At 35.5% G+C, this 18,177-nt stretch overlaps 1 protein-coding gene across 1 annotated transcript in view; it reads right to left on the bottom strand.

Annotated features, from left to right (window-relative positions):
- The window catches only part of AGMO (alkylglycerol monooxygenase), a 363,147-nt gene that overhangs the window by 157,127 nt on the left and 187,843 nt on the right, over window positions 1-18,177 (bottom strand). The window contains exons 11-12 of the mRNA XM_025380172.1: window positions 13,653-13,735; window positions 12,647-12,752 (exon numbers count right to left, since the gene is read on the bottom strand). Of these exons, the coding sequence (XP_025235957.1) occupies window positions 12,647-12,752; window positions 13,653-13,735 (189 nt within the window). The remainder of the gene's footprint in view (window positions 1-12,646; window positions 12,753-13,652; window positions 13,736-18,177) is intronic.

Raw genomic sequence — 18,177 nt, 5'->3', positions numbered from 1 at the left:
TCTGCAGAAATTTTATATAACATAGGAAACTATTTATAGTATAAGAAATCGTGTCATTTTGTTGTATTCCCAAATTTTAAAAAATGAAATAATATATTGCTTAATGATATCTTGCAGAAAATCTGAGAAATTACAGTTTTCTTTTTTTTAAATCATGGAAATGATAAAAACAAAGTACAAAATAATTGTTCTATCTGTGGAAATATGAGTGGTATCACACAGATGAAAGATAACACAGTGTTATTAATACTTTACTGGTATTATATAATTTAATTTAGAATGGTGTTTATTTTGTTATCTTTTATAAAAATATATCTAACTTAATATCTCTCAAATGCTATATGAAAAAATTTATGTGATGAAAAATATTAAATAAAACTAATATAGCTACTACTTATAAATGGAAACTTTGTACACTTTATAAAAATATAAGGGCCCAAGCGTGGTGGCTCACGCCTGTAATCCCAGCACTTTCAGAGGCCGAGACAGGCAGATCACCTGAGGTCAGGAGTTCGAGACCAGCCTGGCCAACATAGCAAAATCCCCTCTCTACTAAAAGTACAAAAAAAAAAAAAAAAATTAGCTGGGTGTGGTGGCGGGCACCTGTAATCCCAGCTGCTCAGGAGGCTGAGGCAGGAGAATCGCCTAAACCTGGGAGCAGAAGGTTGCAGTGAGCCAATATTGCGCCATTGCACTCCAGTCTGGGCAAAAGGAGCGAGACTCCATCTCAGGCAAAAAAAAAAATAAAAATAAAAATAAAAAACATAAAAAAAAAGATATTTGAATAATACTGAAATAGATGAGTCAAAATTGCTCTATACTATGAATATTCATGTGTGTACGGTGTGTGTGTTTCATTTTGAACCCAAAAAAGTATGTATCTAGCAGACTAGCATACATATCATGAAACAGTTTTGAGGACAGTCTATTCCTTACATTCATCTTGTAGCCAGATAAACAGTTGAAATGATTCATTTAAGATGACTTCAGACAACCATTCTGTGATGACAACACACTAATCACCACTGTGGAATGAACCCAAGTAAATATATGTAATCTCAGTGTGGTAGACCAATAAAAGGCCATACATTTATGTGTGCCCTTTTGCAATGGATCTTACTGCTCTTCTAATCAAAGGGTTTATTTCCCCACCCTTTGATTTTTGGCTGGTCTGATGATTTGTTTGACCAATGGAATGTGGCAGAAGTATATAGAGTTCCTGAGCCTAGTCTTCAAGAAGCCTTGCAGATGCAGTCTTCAGTCATGCAAAAACAGATAAACGCCAAGGAAGCCTGAATTTTACCAAATAAATAAACACATACATACATACCAAAGAAAAAAAGGAAGAGAAAGAAAGCAAGACAGGAAAAGGAAGAACCCATGAAAGTATGAAGCTTGCTAAGAACTGGTGAATCTTCCTTCATTTCTGATACATATATGTTGACATATTAACTGGGTAAAAAGAGACATCTGAATATGCATCCCTTGCAATTTGAAGTCAATAAACATTTAATTCAGCATTCTATTTAGAGTTGAAATAACCACAGTGTGTTCTTCTGAAGTTTGGTATGTAACAGCTACATAGCAGGTTATTGTCAGTGCACATTTAATATTTATTGAATAAGTCAATAAAAATTGAAGAGTCTTAAGTTTGCTGCTGTGAGTGTTGGTTTCTTCTGCACATAAAATGGCTGAGGTAGCAAATTATTAACCTTGGGTTAATGCTTTTTCAAAAGAGCTGCCCAGACAAGATAATAATGTGGAAAGGACAACTGATAAGAAGGCATAGTAATTAGATTCCAGAGTTGGAAGACAAGTAGGGTGTTTCCTAAAGGGTGAGATACGTTCTAGTTAATGGTGGTACTCCACATGATTTCAGTCAGAACGGTGACCTAGGAGGGTAAGAATCCCTCCAGGGATTCCCTTCTTAGATGCACGTGGGATTTTCTGCACGTCAAAATCAGTCCCTCCCAAAGATAAAAAGACCTTAAACTTCTACTCTTCTGAGCTTAGCAGGGACTTCTGAACCATTGAGAAGGAAGCAACGCAAACCTACTCCTAGATAACTCAAATTCCCGTATTTTCTGACATTGACAGAAACTCCCAGAACATGTCTTCATGGTAACTCTTTGGCACCCAACACCAGCCAAGAGAAGGAGAAGGAAGCGCCTCTCTGAGTTTTAGGTCTGTTCTACCTGTCTTAATTTTGCTTGCTTTGGTTTTATTCTTTGAAGTATTGGGGATGATGACCTAAATATAACATTTTAAAAATAAAACAGTGATTGGGATGGAAATGATAGAAATGATTTTAACAATGGCATTAAGATAAATATCCCCATATTACCGATGATCCTATTCAATGCCATTTTTATAAGGATTTTATTTTCAGATATGGAATTTTAGAAATTAATTAGATTTAATCTCCGCACCTTGGGAGGCCGAGGCGGTGGATCACTAGGTCAGGAGATCGAGACCATCCTGGCTAACACGGTGAAACCCCGTCTCTACTAAAAAATACACAAAACTAGCCGGGCGAGGTGGCGGGCGCCTGTAGTCCCAGCTACTCGGGAGGCTGAGGCAGGAGAATGGCGTGAACCCGGGAGGCGGAGCTTGCAGTGAGCTGAGATCCCGCCACTGCACTACAGCCTGGGCGGCAGAGCGAGATTCCGTCTCAAAAAAAAAAAAAAAATACAAAAAATTATCCGGGTATGGTGGTGGGTGCCTGTAGTCCCAGCTACTCAGGAGGCTGAGGCAGGAGAATGGTGTGAACCCGGGAGGCAGAACTTGCAGTGAGCCGAGATCGCGCCACTGCACTGCAGCCTGGGTGACAGAACAAGACCCCATCTCAAAACAAAACAAAACAAAAAAAAAAAGAAAAAAAAAGAAAAAAGAAAGAAATTAATTAGATTTATTATTTTTACTCATATTTACTTTAATTTTTACTCAGAACTTGATGACATTTTAAATGTATGCTTTGGGTGTTTCTAATATGTGGTTTTCTATTACTGTAGTGAAAACATTTCTTTTAAAAGAAACATATTTACATTTGTAAAAATGAAATACCTTAAATATAAACATTGAGAAGAATCCAAGCAGCCTACATATGTATCTTTTTTTTTTTTTTTTTTTTTTTTTGGTAGAAGTAAAATTTTTTGCAAGCAGTTCTATGACTCAGTTAGAAACAAAGTTATCTGCTGTGTCTTAGAGCCATCGTTTTATTTATCCTAAAATACAGTCAACAACTAAACTCCTACCTCTGTTCATTTCTCACTAAGCTGGGTTGAGTAATCCACATTTGCCAAACAAGTTCTAAATAAAATGTTTTATTGTATGTTACATGATCACTGCAATCATGATTTATTTGTGATATATGAAATCATAAATTACAAAAAATCCTGAAACCTTTCCATATGATAGTGTATTTGAATTATAGAAAAATGCTATGAATTCATGTTCCAAAGACATTTTTAATACTCAGAGAAACTAACTGGGACAAGGAGAACTTATACTAATGTGTTCCTTACTAAGAATCATCACAGGTGCCCTACAGCCTGTGCTTTTAATATATTCTCAGTAGTAATTATAGAAGTGGTAATGTTAGTTAACTGAAGCATTTGGTGGAGTCGGCACAACATATTGCACATTTACAGACATTATAATAAGTACTTTTTGTATGTATAATCTTATTTAATCTGCACGTCCACCCGCCAATAGTACCTACTACTATTATTATTCTCATTATGCAGAAGAGAAATGAAAGCAGACAGAGGTACTCAAAAATCTGGTTGAAATGACTGATAACAAAATTAAAATAACTATAAGCTTCAAAGGAAGTATTACATTGTTAGCAATAAGTACACTTGACCCTTGAACAACTCGGAGGTTAGTGGGGCCAACCCCCTGTGCTGTCAAAAATTCGCCTATAACTTTCACCTCCCCCGAAAATGTAGCTATTAATTGCCTACTGTTGACCAGAAGCCTTGGTGATAACATGAACAGATGATTAACACATATTCTGTATGTTTTATGTATGATACACTGTATTCTTACAATAAAGTAAGCTAAAGAAATGAAAATGCTAAGAAAATAATAAGGAAGAAAATTTATTATTAAGTTGAAGTAGGTCATCATAAAGGTATTTTTTTCTCATCTTCTTCATATTAAGTAGTCTGAGAAGGAGGAGGAAGAGGCGGGTTTGGTCTTGCTATCACAGGAGTGGCAGAGGTTGGAACAGGTGGAAGAGGTGGACGAGGTGGAAGAGGAGGCCAGAGAGACAGGCACAGTTAGTGTAATATTTACTGAAAAAAAATCCACGTGTAGATGGACCTGTGCATTCAAACCCATGTTGTTTAAGGGTCATCTGGATACAAAAGCTATAATAACTGCCAGGATATGGTCATTTCTTAAGGTAGGCAGTTTTGAGATTAATAAAAAGTGTGTATGCCTGCCCTCATGCCCACACCTGAGAACATATGCAGATAAAATCAGGTTATGATCCTCAAGAAAATAAGAAGAAAAAAACTGATAAATTCTAAATAAAGTAGAAATAAACAGGCAAAGCAATTCCCATGTCTTCGTCACCTTCGTGATGCCAGCCGGCTACAGCTAGAATATTGGCATTTTTAAAGAATCGTGGTTTCTGGAAATCATTTGTTACTAAGTGATGCCTTATATGAATAGGAGTCATAGGACACTGGCAACACAGCTTAGAAGCAGCTTCTTTCCACAGTGGGCTACTCACTGTCACTGTCAACAGCATGATGGTGTCTTTGAAACTGTGACAACTCTAGGGTCATGCAGCCATATCTTTCAAATATTTCCTCTCAGTACCTATCACAAAACTCTCAACATGTAAACTTAGTTGAAAAACAAAAGGTTTTGAGATTTTAGATTAAAGGGCATCTATGTTCATTAAAGAATACATTCATCACCAAATTTTAAAAAATGAGAGAAAGAATAAAACCATTTAGGTAACAACACATCAACATAACCACGAATGAAGTGTGGTTATATCTTCTTATAATCTGTTTTCTCTGCATCAAATTGTTTATTTGTTTATGCGAAACAGATGAATAACTTTCCCAGAAAGAGGGATAAGTATAAATTTGATAGGCACATGCCTCCCAAATAATGTAGGAAGACTATTACCATGCAGACTTACTGAGTTTGACTTATATAATAAAATAATATAACAGAAAATCTCTAGCCAGCCTTCTAGATAGAGAAGAGTTACAGGGCTACAAGCTGATGCCACCAATATATACAACATTGATTTATATTATAGGAGAAAGGGGATTTAATAAAAGAACAATTTTATTAAAACTATGATAAATGGCAAAGATTTACATAAAGTTTTAAGAGATACAAATGTGAAGAAAATACATAATTAATAATATAAGAATTGGTAACTGGTTGTAACTTTACAATGTTTAGCTTTAAAAAGAAGTGGAAAGAAAAGGCTACTTCCCAGATTAAAAAAGAAAGGTCGCTAGCAAAATATTTATCCAGTCTTACGCTGCCATCTCACTTGACCTCTTGACAGAGAAGACTTGCTCAAGTTTAATCACTAATGGCTTAGTTTAATAATACTAATATTAATACTCTAATAATGGTAATATGAACAACGATAACTGTAATTTATCAATTTCTTCCTATGTTCTCTCCTTTGTGGCACTTCATTTTTCCACCAAACCATGTGAATTAAATACTGTTTTAACATCATTTTAAAGAAAAATTCTAGTGGCAAATCACAGGCAACATCTACTCTTGAAGAACTGGCCATGCATGTGCCCAGATGGACAGAAGTAGTTTATGGAAAGAGTAGCTAAGCACTCTGAAAGATTTTTCCATGAGGTCCTATTTTCCCTGAATCATAAACCAAAGATAATTCAGAGGTAAATTATTCAAACCACTTGTCTCTTCAAAACTCGTTTGGAGTTAAATTGATAAGACATTTTATTATAGCTCTTCACATTTTCCAAGCTACTTTTGCTATATTTTGCTATAACCCTTGAGGTAGACGAGTATTGTTATCATTACATGGATGAAAACGTATCTTGATCATTAAGAGTTATAGTGTCAGACTTCCTGAGTTTGTTCCCTGACTTATTCACTTAATAGTTATGTGCATTTAGATAAGTTGTGTACACCCCTCAATATTCTCATTATGAAGATAATGGAAGTAACTACACCATAGGTTTGATATGAATACTGAATGGAATAATACTAGTAAGGCATTTAGGACATAGTAAGAGCTCAATGTATGTTGCTCTTATTAAACCTATTTTACAGTTGAACAACCTGAGGCACAGAGTCCAAAGTCACAGACAGAGTAAGTGTCAGACCAAGAATTCATAGCTCTGACATTTCCTTCAAAATTGTTGTTCTTCCCCGCTTCTCATTCTAGCTGTCTCCAAACTTGACTTGTAGACCTGAAGGCAGGCCAAGGCCAAAGAATTATTCCAAATGATCCTTAAGTTAATATAAAATAACAACAATAACAGTGCCTAACTTTTGTGGAGCACTTACTATGTGTTAATCACTGTGCTAAATTCCTTACACATATTCTCTTACTTAATCCTCAAAATCCTATTTAGATGGATGTTATACTTCCTCCTTTTACAGATGAGGAAAGCAAGACCAAGAATAGTTAAGTGGTGAAGTAATTGCCAAAGAACACACAGCTACTTAGTTCTTAAGCCAAGAATCAAATTCAGGCAATATGGCTTCAAAGTTCAAGTCTTTACCATTCACCTTCATCTATTAACTAAATAACTGACATCATCTTATCACTAGAGTTCATCATGCTTAAAAGCTGGACATACTACATTGCCCTCCACCATCTCATCATCAAAGAATACCAAATGCGGTATGTTTTTGTAAGCACACATTCCCACATGTTTACAACATTGGCTAATTTAAGGAACCTATGTTCTCTATTTGCTTCTGGAGTGTGTAAGATAAACTATCACCATAAACCTAAGAGTACTCTCATTAAATGAAATTATTGTCTTTCATGCTTTAAATTAGAATGTGCCCTCATCTAGGGTGTTAAACTGCCATTTTCTTTGATTTTATGATTTTTTTCAGCATGTGTATTTCTGAATTTCATTAAATATGTATAATGTATGGTTATTTTGCTTTTAGGTTATAATTTGAAGACAAAATAAGTATACACATTAAATCAACTGTAATGCAGAATATATTAAATTAGATGATATCTAAGATCCTGATATTAAGATAGTATGCTTCATGGTTTAAATTCACATTATATGTATAACGTGTATATATACCCCCATGGTTTAGAAGTTTAGAAGTTTTAAAGGTATCAAAGAATATTAGTAAAGAATCTTCTGCTTCCTCCTTTCTTCTAACCACAAAATTCACTTTCCTTCCCACAAGCAACATGTTAGGTTTTGTTTATCTTCCTAGATATATTTACATACATACAATAAAATACATTTATACATTTATATACCTATATCTCCCTCTCACTGTTTTTATACTTATGTACATTGTAAGGCAGGATACTTCACATGGAATCCTGGAACATGTTTTATTGTTAAGATTGCTTCCTTTTGGTACTAAAGGGTTTCCTGTTTTATTATTGATCCATATTTTACTACTTTATTAATGAATAATAATTTTTTTAAAAAATTTATTTATTATTATTATACTTTGAGTTGTAGGGTACATGTGCATAACGTGCAGGTTTGTTACATATGTATACTTGTGCCATGTTGGTGTGCTGCACCCATCAACTCGTCATTTACATCAGGTATAACTCCCAATGCAATCCCTCCCCCCTCCCCCCTCCCCATGATAGGCCCCAGTGTGTGATGTTCCCCTTCCCGAGTCCAAGTGATCTCATTGTTCAGTTCCCACCTATGAGTGAGAACATGCGGTGTTTGGTTTTCAGTTCTTGTGATAGTTTGCTAAGAATGATGGTTTCCAGCTGCATCCATGTCCCTACAAAGGACACAAACTCATCCTTTTTTATGGCTGCATAGTATTCCATGGTGTATATGTGCCACATTTTCTTAATCCAATCTGTCACTGATGGACATTTGGGTTGATTCCAAGTCTTTGCTATTGTGAATAGTGCTGCAATAAACATACGTGTGCATGTGTCTTTATAGCAGCATAATTTATAATCCTTTGGGTATATCCCCAGTAATGGGATGGCTGGGTCATATGGTACATCTAGTTCTAGATCCTTGAGGAATCGCCATACTGTTTTCCATAATGGTTGAACTAGTTTACAATCCCACCAACAGTGTAAAAGCGTTCCTATTTCTCCACATCCTCTCCAGCACCTGTTGTTTCCTGACTTTTTAATGATTGCCATTCTAACTGGTGTGAGATGGTATCTCATTGTGGTTTTGATTTGCATTTCTCTGATGGCCAGTGACGATGAGCATTTTTTCATGTGTCTGTTGGCTGTATGAATGTCTTCTTTTGAGAAATGTCTGTTCATATCCTTTGCCCACTTTTTGATGGGGTTGTTCATTTTTTTCTTGTAAATTTGTTTGAGTTCTTTGTAGGTTCTGGATATTAGCCCTTTGTCAGATGAGTAGATTGCAAAAATTTTCTCCCATTCTGTAGGTTGCCTGTTCACTCTGATGGTAGTTTCTTTTGCTGTGCAGAAGCTCTTTAGTTTAATGAGATCCCATTTGTCAATTTTGGCTTTTGCTGCCGTTGCTTTTGGTGTTTTAGACATGAAGTCTTTGCCCATGCCTATGTCCTGAATGGTACTACCTAGGTTTTCCTCTAGGATTTTTATGGTATTAGGTCTAACATTTAAATCTCTAATCCATCTTGAATTAATTTTCGTATAAGGAGTAAGGAAAGGATCCAGTTTCAGCTTTCTACTTATGGCTAGCCAATTTTCCCAGCACCATTTATTAAATAGGGAATCCTTTCCCCATTTCTTGTTTCTCTCAGGTTTGTCAAAGATCAGATGGCTGTAGATGTGTGGTATTATTTCCGAGGCCTCTGTTCTGTTCCATTGGTCTATATCTCTGTTTTGGTACCAGTACCATGCTGTTTTGGTTACTGTAGCCTTGTAGTATAGTTTGAAGTCAGGTAGCGTGATGCCTCCAGCTTTGTTCTTTTGACTTAGGATTGTCTTGGAGATGCGGGCTCTTTTTTGGTTCCATATGAACTTTAAAGCAGTTTTTTCCAATTCTGTGAAGAAACTCACTGGTAGCTTATGGGGATGGCATTGAATCTATAAATTACCTTGGGCAGTATGGCCATTTTCACAATATTGATTCTTCCTATCCATGACCATGGTATGTTCTTCCATTTGTTTGTGTCCTCTTTTATTTCACTGAGCAGTGGTTTGTAGTTCTCCTTGAAGAGGTCCTTTATATGCCTTGTAAGTTGGATTCCTAGGTATTTTATTCTCTTTGAAGCAATTGTGAATGGAAGTTCATTCATGATTTGGCTCTCTGTTTGTCTGTTACTGGTGTATAAGAATGCTTGTGATTTTTGCACATTAATTTTGTATCCTGAGACTTAGCTGAAGTTGCTTATCAGCTTAAGGAGATTTTGGGCTGAGACAATGGGGTTTTCTAAATATACAATCATGTCATCTGCAAACAGGGACAATTTGACTTCTTCTTTTCCTAACTGAATACCCTTGATTTCTTTCTCTTGCCTAATTGCCCTAGCCAGAACGTCCAACACTATGTTGAATAGGAGTGGTGAGAGAGGGCATCCCTGTCTTGTGCCAGTTTTCAAAGGGAATTTTTCCAGTTTTTGCCCATTCAGTATGATATTGGCTGTGGGTTTGTCATAAATAGATCTTATTATTTTGAGGTATGTTCCATCAATACCGAATTTATTGAGCGTTTTTAGCATGAAGGGCTGTTGAATTTTGTCAAAAGCCTTTTCTGCATCTATTGAGATAATCATGTGGTTCTTGTCTTTGGTTCTGTTTATATGCTGGATTATGTTTATTGATTTGCGAATGTTGAACCAGCCTTGCATCCCAGGGATGAAGCCCACTTGATCATGGTGGATAAGCTTTTGATGTGCTGCTGAATCCGGTTTGCCAGTATTTTATTGAGGATTTTTGCATCGATGTTCATCAGGGATATTGGTCTAAAATTCTCTTTTTTTGTTGTGTCTCTGCCAGGCTTTGGTATCAGGATGATGTTGGCCTCATAAAATGAGTTAGGGAGGATTCCCTCTTTTTCTATTGATTGGAATAGTTTCAGAAGGAATGGTACCAGCTCCTCCTTGTACCTCTGGTAGAATTCAGCTGTGAATCCATCTGGTCCTGGACTTTTTTTGGTTGGTAGGCTATTAATTATTGCCTCAATTTCAGAGCCTGCTATTGGTCTATTCAGGGATTCAACTTCTTCTTGGTTTAGTCTTGGAAGAGTGTAAGTGTCCAGGAAATTATCCATTTCTTCTAGATTTTCCAGTTTATTTGCATAGAGGTGTTTATAGTATTCTCTGATGGTAGTTTGTATTTCTGTGGGGTCGGTGGTGATAGCCCCTTTATCATTTTTAATTGCATCGATTTGATTCTTCTCTCTTTTCTTCTTTATTAGTCTTGCTAGTGGTCTGTCAATTTTGTTGATCTTTTCAAAAAACCAACTCCTGGACTCATTGATTTTTTGGAGGGTTTTTTGTGTCTCTATCTCCTTCAGTTCTGCTCTGATCTTAGTTATTTCTTGCCTTCTGCTAGCTTTCGAATGTGTTTGCTCTTGCTTCTCTAGTTCTTTTAATTGTGATGTTAGAGTGTCAATTTTTGATCTTTCCTGCTTTCTCTTGTGGGCATTTAGTGCTATAAATTTCCCTCTACACACTGCTTTAAATGTGTTCCAGAGATTCTGGTATGTTGTATCTTTGTTCTCATTGGTTTCAAAGAACATCTTTATTTCTGCCTTCATTTCGTGATGTATCCAATAGTCATTCAGGAGCAGGTTGTTCAGTTTCCATGTAGTTGAGCGGTTTTGATTGAGTTTCTTAGTCCTGAGTTCTAGTTTGATTGCACTGTGGTCTGAGAGACAGTTTGTTATAATTTCTGTTCTTGTACATTTGCTGAGGAGTGCTTTACTTCCAATTACGTGGTTAATTTTGGAGTAAGTACAATGTGGTGCTGAGAAGAATGTATATTCTGTTGATTTGGGGTGGAGAGTTCTATAGATGTCTATTAGGTCTGCTTGCTGCAGAGATGAGTTCAATTCCTGGATATCCTTGTTAACTTTCTGTCTCGTTGATCTGTCTAATGTTGACAGTGGAGTGTTGAAGTTTCCCATTATTATTGTATGGGAGTCTAAGTCTCTTTGTAATGAATAATAATTTTTAAATAGTCCTCTATTCATGCCATTAAATTGTTGCTAATCTTATGTCATAAAAAATAATGCTACAATGACTAATATTGCATATACACCAATTCGCATGTGTGTGAGCATATCATTTCAGTAGCACAAATTCCTAGAAGTGAAATCTGGGTTAAAGGGTGTGTTTATTTGCAATTTTGATAGGTATCACCAAATTACTTCCAAAAGAGTTGTTTCAATTTATAATCAATACTAAATAATGAGAGTGTATATATTGGGTTTTTCATTGATGCTAAGAGAGGGGGATATTAGTATTTATGCTTAATGCTTAAATAAAGTTACACATTGCACATTCTGGTGATGTTGGCAGGTGTCTTGGCACCAAAGTTAAACAATATAACCCTTAATTAAAAACATAATGCACTGTCTATTAATGCACTAGTGATGAGAAAATAAATGTCTTTAACAGCTGCTCAGATTCTAAACAATAAATACATACCCAAAAGTTCAATGCAGTTCTTGGAAGATAAGAATTAACCATCACAGAAGATCATATTTTTCAGTTGTAGAAAAATCTCATTGACTTCAGTGACTTTATTTCCGTAGAATGATTACTTTTTATAGGTAACTGACAAGGAAACTTGTTCACAATTTTCACTTTAAAAGTTTAAAAAAAGGCCGGGCGCGGTGGCTCAAGCCTGTAATCCCAGCACTTTGGGAGGCCGAGACGGGCGGATCACGAGGTCAGGAGATCGAGACCATCCTGGCTAACACGGTGAAACCCCGTCTCTACTAAAAATACAAGAAAAATTAGCCGGGCGAGGTGGTGGGCGCCTGTAGTCCCAGCTACTTGGGAGGCTGAGGCAGGAGAATGGCGTGAACCCGGGGGGGCGGAGCTTGCAGTGAGCCGAGATCGCGCCACTGCACTCCAGCCTGGGGCACAGAGCAAGACTCCGTCTCAAAAAAAAAAAAAAAAATAAAATAAAAGTTTAAAAAAAATCTCAAATGGCAGAGTTTCTGCCAAAAACTTCTTGTAAAATCAATTCTTCCACTTCTTGAGAACCTATTACATGGTCTGATTTCTTTATAAAGGTTGTGTAATGTAATGTGTCCAACAACTCTCTGAGGTTAATGATATCTATCCAGCTTTAGGGGCAAAAAACTGTGGCTCATCAATATTAACTAGCTCAGATGACACAACTAACAAGTACTGGTAAGTAAGAAAAAAAAGGTCAAGATTTCCCACAAGTACCGGTCAGAAATGAAGTAGAGAAAACATCATTGAATGAAAAAATTAAATGTGCGATAGGTATACGCCGTCCTGCGGCTACCTAAAACAAATGTCTTACCTCAAAAGCAGATGACAAGGAAGGGACTACAGGCTTCAGGTGACCAAATCTGTACAGCATTAGGAACATCAAGCAACGGAGAGTTTCCATAAAAGCTGCCTTGGGTCTGAAATAAAATGTCATTACATGCATTAGCTTTAAATATGCTCTTTATATGTTTACATGTTATAATTAATATAGAGATAAACTTTTCATTCTCAAGAAATACCTAGTATTTAAATATATTTGAAAAGCATATCCCCTGAAGCTATTTGAAAACAGTGATTAAACTAAGAAAGAACACTCATCCTTTTAGGGAAAATCTGTTCTTTTTTTTTGTTTGTTTTGTTTTGTTTTTTGAGACGGAGTCTTGCTCTGCCGCCCAGGCTGGAGTGCAGTGGCGCCATCTCGGCTCACGGCTCACTGGAAGCTCCACCTCCCAGGTTCATGCCATTCTCCTGCCTCAGCTTCCCTAGTAGCTGGGACTACAGGCGCCCGCCACCACACTCAGCTAATTTTTTTTTTTATTTTTTTTTTTTATTTTTTTTTTATTTTTTAGTAGAGACGGGGTTTCACCCTGTTAGCCAGGATAGTCTCGATGTCATGACCTCGTGATCCGCCCGCCTGGACCTCCAAAAGTGCTGGGATTACAGGCGTGAGTCACTGCATCCGGCCTGGGAAAATCTGTTCTTTATCAACATATTGCTTAGTTTGAGCATTGATGAGTTATGAAGTTTATTTTCAGCTAATAAATAAAATATTAGGCAACTAAATTTCTAGGTTTTAAAGTAAGTGAGACTCTTTTCACTGATTGAATGTCTTCATACTTCATTCATTTAAAAAATGAGTAGTTAGGAGAACTGATATAGTTAACTTCTCTAAAATAATGAAAAGTCAAATATCAAAGTTTTATATTTATTTTTTAAACTACACTATAAAGTTACAGAATATACTGATATTTTACCACTCTGTGGAAAATTCTTGAATTGAGTAAAAGTAAAAACAATGCAAGAATTTCACTTCTTGCCTTTGATCCAGAAGAAATCCAATGGAAGTCAAGGTCAGGATAATGAAGCAAACTCTCAGAAGGAGAGTCACTTGTGACAGTGCCTGTCAAACAAACACAGAGATCAATGGAGCCGTTAGGAGAATTGTTAAAAGGCATAAGAACAGTCAAAGCTGACAAAACAACCCAAATTGTATGTCCTATTACACCACTTGTCATTGACACTTTACAGAAAGTTTGACTACGCAGAAAACATTTCGGTTTTCTTAAAGTCGTTTAGTTCCTTGTTGGACAGTTGGAGAAGTAATCAGACAATTCCATAATGATATTTTGCTTAAAGTGTTCATCATCATTTAAAATTCTCCTTTAAAGTTTTGACTTTTATAGTTTTTTTGAAACACGTGGATCCCCCACATATGGATAAATTACTCACATTTTAATGAATAAATACTGTATTCTAATAGCTATTTTTAGTATAACAAAATCTTTGTGGTTTCAAATGCAAAGCTTTCTCTAATATAGAAAGTATTTAAAGGAGACTGTGTTTATGAGTGAAAACATATATATAAAAGAAATTACACACATACATTCATATTTGATTCAATATACATGCTCATATATACATGTCAAAAGCTATATTTTTAACGCTTAAACATTAAGCATTAGTGTGCTCTGCATGTTAATATGGCAGAATTTTGTAAACTAATTAAAACTTACTGATATATTGGACTTTGAGCCAAGGGAAAGAATGAGTACTATCTTTCCAGGTATCTTAAGGGTAAAATCTTATTCTAAGACAGTCTGTCCTTTGAGATTATTAGATTTCTGACTTGCAAATATGCTTTGTGCTCCAGAAGAATTAGAGGAAAAGCAGATATCAGAATTCTAATTTAAGTACATGTACAGCAGTCTTTGTTTATAGTGTAAAATTCTTTATATTATGTATAAAAACTAATTCTTTTGGAACAATGAACCATTTACAGCTTGTTTTTGGACTCTGAGTCAAAGGATATTTTCCTTTAAATGCTTGTCTCAATTTTAGTCTGGTCTTTTGTACTTTTCTTCAGGAAAAATGAATTAAAGGGTACAGTTGCATAAAGTGGGTTTTTATTCCAATGTACTGGAAATAAATGATAATTTTTTAAAAAATTATCTTTTGAATCATTGTAACAGAAAACATTTTTCCGTCAGAATTATAAATTAATATGCATTTAATTTACATATTAAAATTTAATAATGTTTATTGAACATCTACTATTTTACAGCTTCTATGGCATGTGTTTCTTGTACTTTAATTTTGTTACATTCCCAATGACTTTGCAGAGTAGTTGTCATTTAAAGGAGACTGTGTTTATGAGTGAAAACATACGTATAAAAGAGATTACACATATACACTTGTATTTGATTTTAAAAAAAACAAACGGTTTTATTAAAAAAGAAAAAAAAAAGAACACAATCTGGGAAACAAAAGATTATCTAACTTTTTCCATCATTACACAGAAAGTAAATAANAATCTGGGAAACAAAAGATTATCTAACTTTTTCCATCATTACACAGAAAGTAAATAACGCCTCTGAAACTCAAAATAGGCCTGCCTGATCACAAAGCATGATGATGGTAGAATACATATGAGCAATAGATTTAAAGGGGCATATACATATGAGCAATAAATTTAAATCTATTGCTTTAAATTTAAAGATTTAAAGCAATAGATCTATTGCTCATATGTATTCTACCATCATCATGCTTTGTGATCAGGCAGGCCTATTTTGAGTTTCAGAGGCGTTATTTACTTTCTGTGTAATGATGGAAAAAGTTAGATAATCTTTTGTTTCCCAGATTGTGTTCTTTTTTTTTTTTTTTTTTTTTTTTAAATAAAACCAAGTTTTGTTTTTTTTAAAGTAAATTCAAAGTATTTGACACAGCTCCTGGATGAGTTCCCTACTCACTGGTGGAGTTTAAGTTCCATCTTTATGAAAACCCAGAGGTGTGATAGAACAGATTGGCTAAAATAGTGCCCAAAACATGATGCAAGCACTCTTTCCTTTTTTTCCCTTTGAAATGAATACAAGGAATTTCACCTAATTATTAGCTAATATCCTTATTTGCAATTAAATTGCAACAGTCCAAAGTTATAAACAGTAAACAAAAGCCATCAGTTGCAATTTTTGCTCACATGCAGTACCGTAGCTTCATACCCTCTTAAAAACCACCCCATCTCTCACGGCCAACTTCCTGGAATGGCAGCCAGAAAGAGATTGTCAAGAGATTTTAAACCCTTCAAAGCAATACTTTAATGGAAGAGTATTGTTGAGTGGTCAAAAACCTGAATATAAAAGTATTAGACTGTTTAGGAATAGGGGCACAATGATAGGTATTATATACAGGATGGGGGAGTCTGTGAAAGCCGGAACATCTTAGATCAGAGCAGGAGAGTGGTATTCATATTTCGATACGTGCAGGTCAGCGATGTCCACGTAGGAAGAGTGAGACCAAAAACAAACAAACAAAAATCCAAAAATAACAACAACAACAACAAAAAACAGAGAAATACTTTCCTGGTGGTAGAAATCACTAAGGTTTTTTTAGTTACCTTGTTTGAATAAAACGGCTTCTCTCACTATATTGCTTCACTGTGGTTATTGGTGGGGAAAATTTACATAAAAGGGAGAAACGATTTGTGTCAAAATCTACAGTATGATTACAAATGCTCTTTAAGAACATAGAATTTATAATTATTTAAACCTATCATCCATGTAACCATGAGCAAATGATTTGACATTTTAAAGCCTCAGCTATGCGTTTGGTACATTTGAAATAAAATACGCATTTGGCAAGGACTGTAATCTTATAAAATACTTAGAAGAGTGTTTGGCACAGAGTAAAAAAGTCAATTGATGGTCATGGTTAGTGCTATTGTTACTATGTTCAGGAGCTTAGGCTAATCTTAATTAATTACAGTAAGATAAACAACAGAGAAGTATAAATAGAAGGTCTATTAGCTCTTCCAGATGTTACAGAAAACTCAGAGATGGAATACGTACATGTATTTACTTTGGTTAGGAAATGTGTGATACGTGGACAATAGAGATAATTCTCTTTACCAAACTGCATCCTGACTACTGGAATCAGAGTGGAAACCAGCTTGACGTAGGAATCCACCACCCAGTCAATATCTCTAACTGGTTCACAGGCAACTGAAACTCGACAGGACTAAAACACCACCTTTGAGCTCCTCCTCTACACCATATATCCCCTAGTTTTCTTCATCTTAGAATATGACACCTCCTAGCCTTCAGTTACTGAAGACAAAAACCTGTGACTGGTCCTTAACTTTTTCTGTCACTGTCTTCTTCTAATACATCAGAGATATATTTAAAATATATCCAGAATAAAACCATGTGTTATAAACAGCACGACTAATACCCTGTTCCACCCCAAGATGTTCTCCCCAACAATTGTTGAAATACTCTCCTAACTGGTCTTCCTACTTCTAAAATTACCTGTCCACCTACCACAGCCACCAACCTACAGTACGCAGAGTGATCCTTTTAAGCTTAAGTGAGATCATGTCACACATGTTCTAAACCCTCCAGGGGCTGACTCAGAATAAAGCTCGAAGTCATCACTCTAGCCCAAATACACCATACCTCACTCTTAATCTCTAGTGATCTTTCTCTCTTTAACTCATAATAAACCATGTCAGAAATGTTCCTGTTCCTGGACATGACAAACATTTTCTCCACTCAAGTCTGTTTCACCCAGTATTCCTTCTGCTTGAAATGACTTCCCCCAGTGAACACTAGGGTGCATTTCATTCAGGTCTCTATTCAAATACATGTCCTTGTCTCTCTGACATAAAATAGTACTTCTCCATAACTCTCTATAACCATTTTCTGTTTTATTGCTCTTCATATGATTTATCACTTCTATACACTTATATGTTTGTTGATGCATTCTCTGTTGTCTGTCTCCTCTTACTAGGGTGTAAACTCAGTGAAACTTTTTATATCTTTGTTCACTGTCCTATCCCAAGTGCCTAGAATATAGAATAGATGTTTATTGAATGACTGATAAAATGAATGAATATTTTATATTTGTGTTTTAGTATTAATATATTAAATGGTAATAATTCTTATTACATTGCTAATATGATATTTTGGGAAAATTGAATCTTTATTTCATTTTTTACAAATTCAAATTTTATTTTAGATTCAGGGGATACATTTGCAGGTTTGTTACATTAGTATATTGCCTGATGTTGAGGTTTGAGATAGGAATGATCCCATCACCCAGGTAGTGAGCATAGTATCCAACAATTCGTTTTTCAAGCTTTGCCCCTTCCTTTATTCCTGACTCTCTTAGTCCCCAGTGTCTATTGTTGTCATCTTCATGCCCAGGGTACCCAATGTTTAGCTTACACTTATAAGTAAGAACTTGTAGTATTTGTTTTTCTGCTCTTCACTAATTCACCTGGAGTAATGACCTCCAGCTGCATTCATGTTGCTGTGAAGGACATGAATTCTTTCTCATGATTGCATAGTA

Source organism: Theropithecus gelada, chromosome 3, assembly GCF_003255815.1.
Source record: "Theropithecus gelada isolate Dixy chromosome 3, Tgel_1.0, whole genome shotgun sequence".
NCBI classification, from domain to species: Eukaryota; Metazoa; Chordata; class Mammalia; order Primates; family Cercopithecidae; genus Theropithecus; species Theropithecus gelada.
This window is presented reverse-complemented; position numbering and strand designations above follow the sequence as displayed.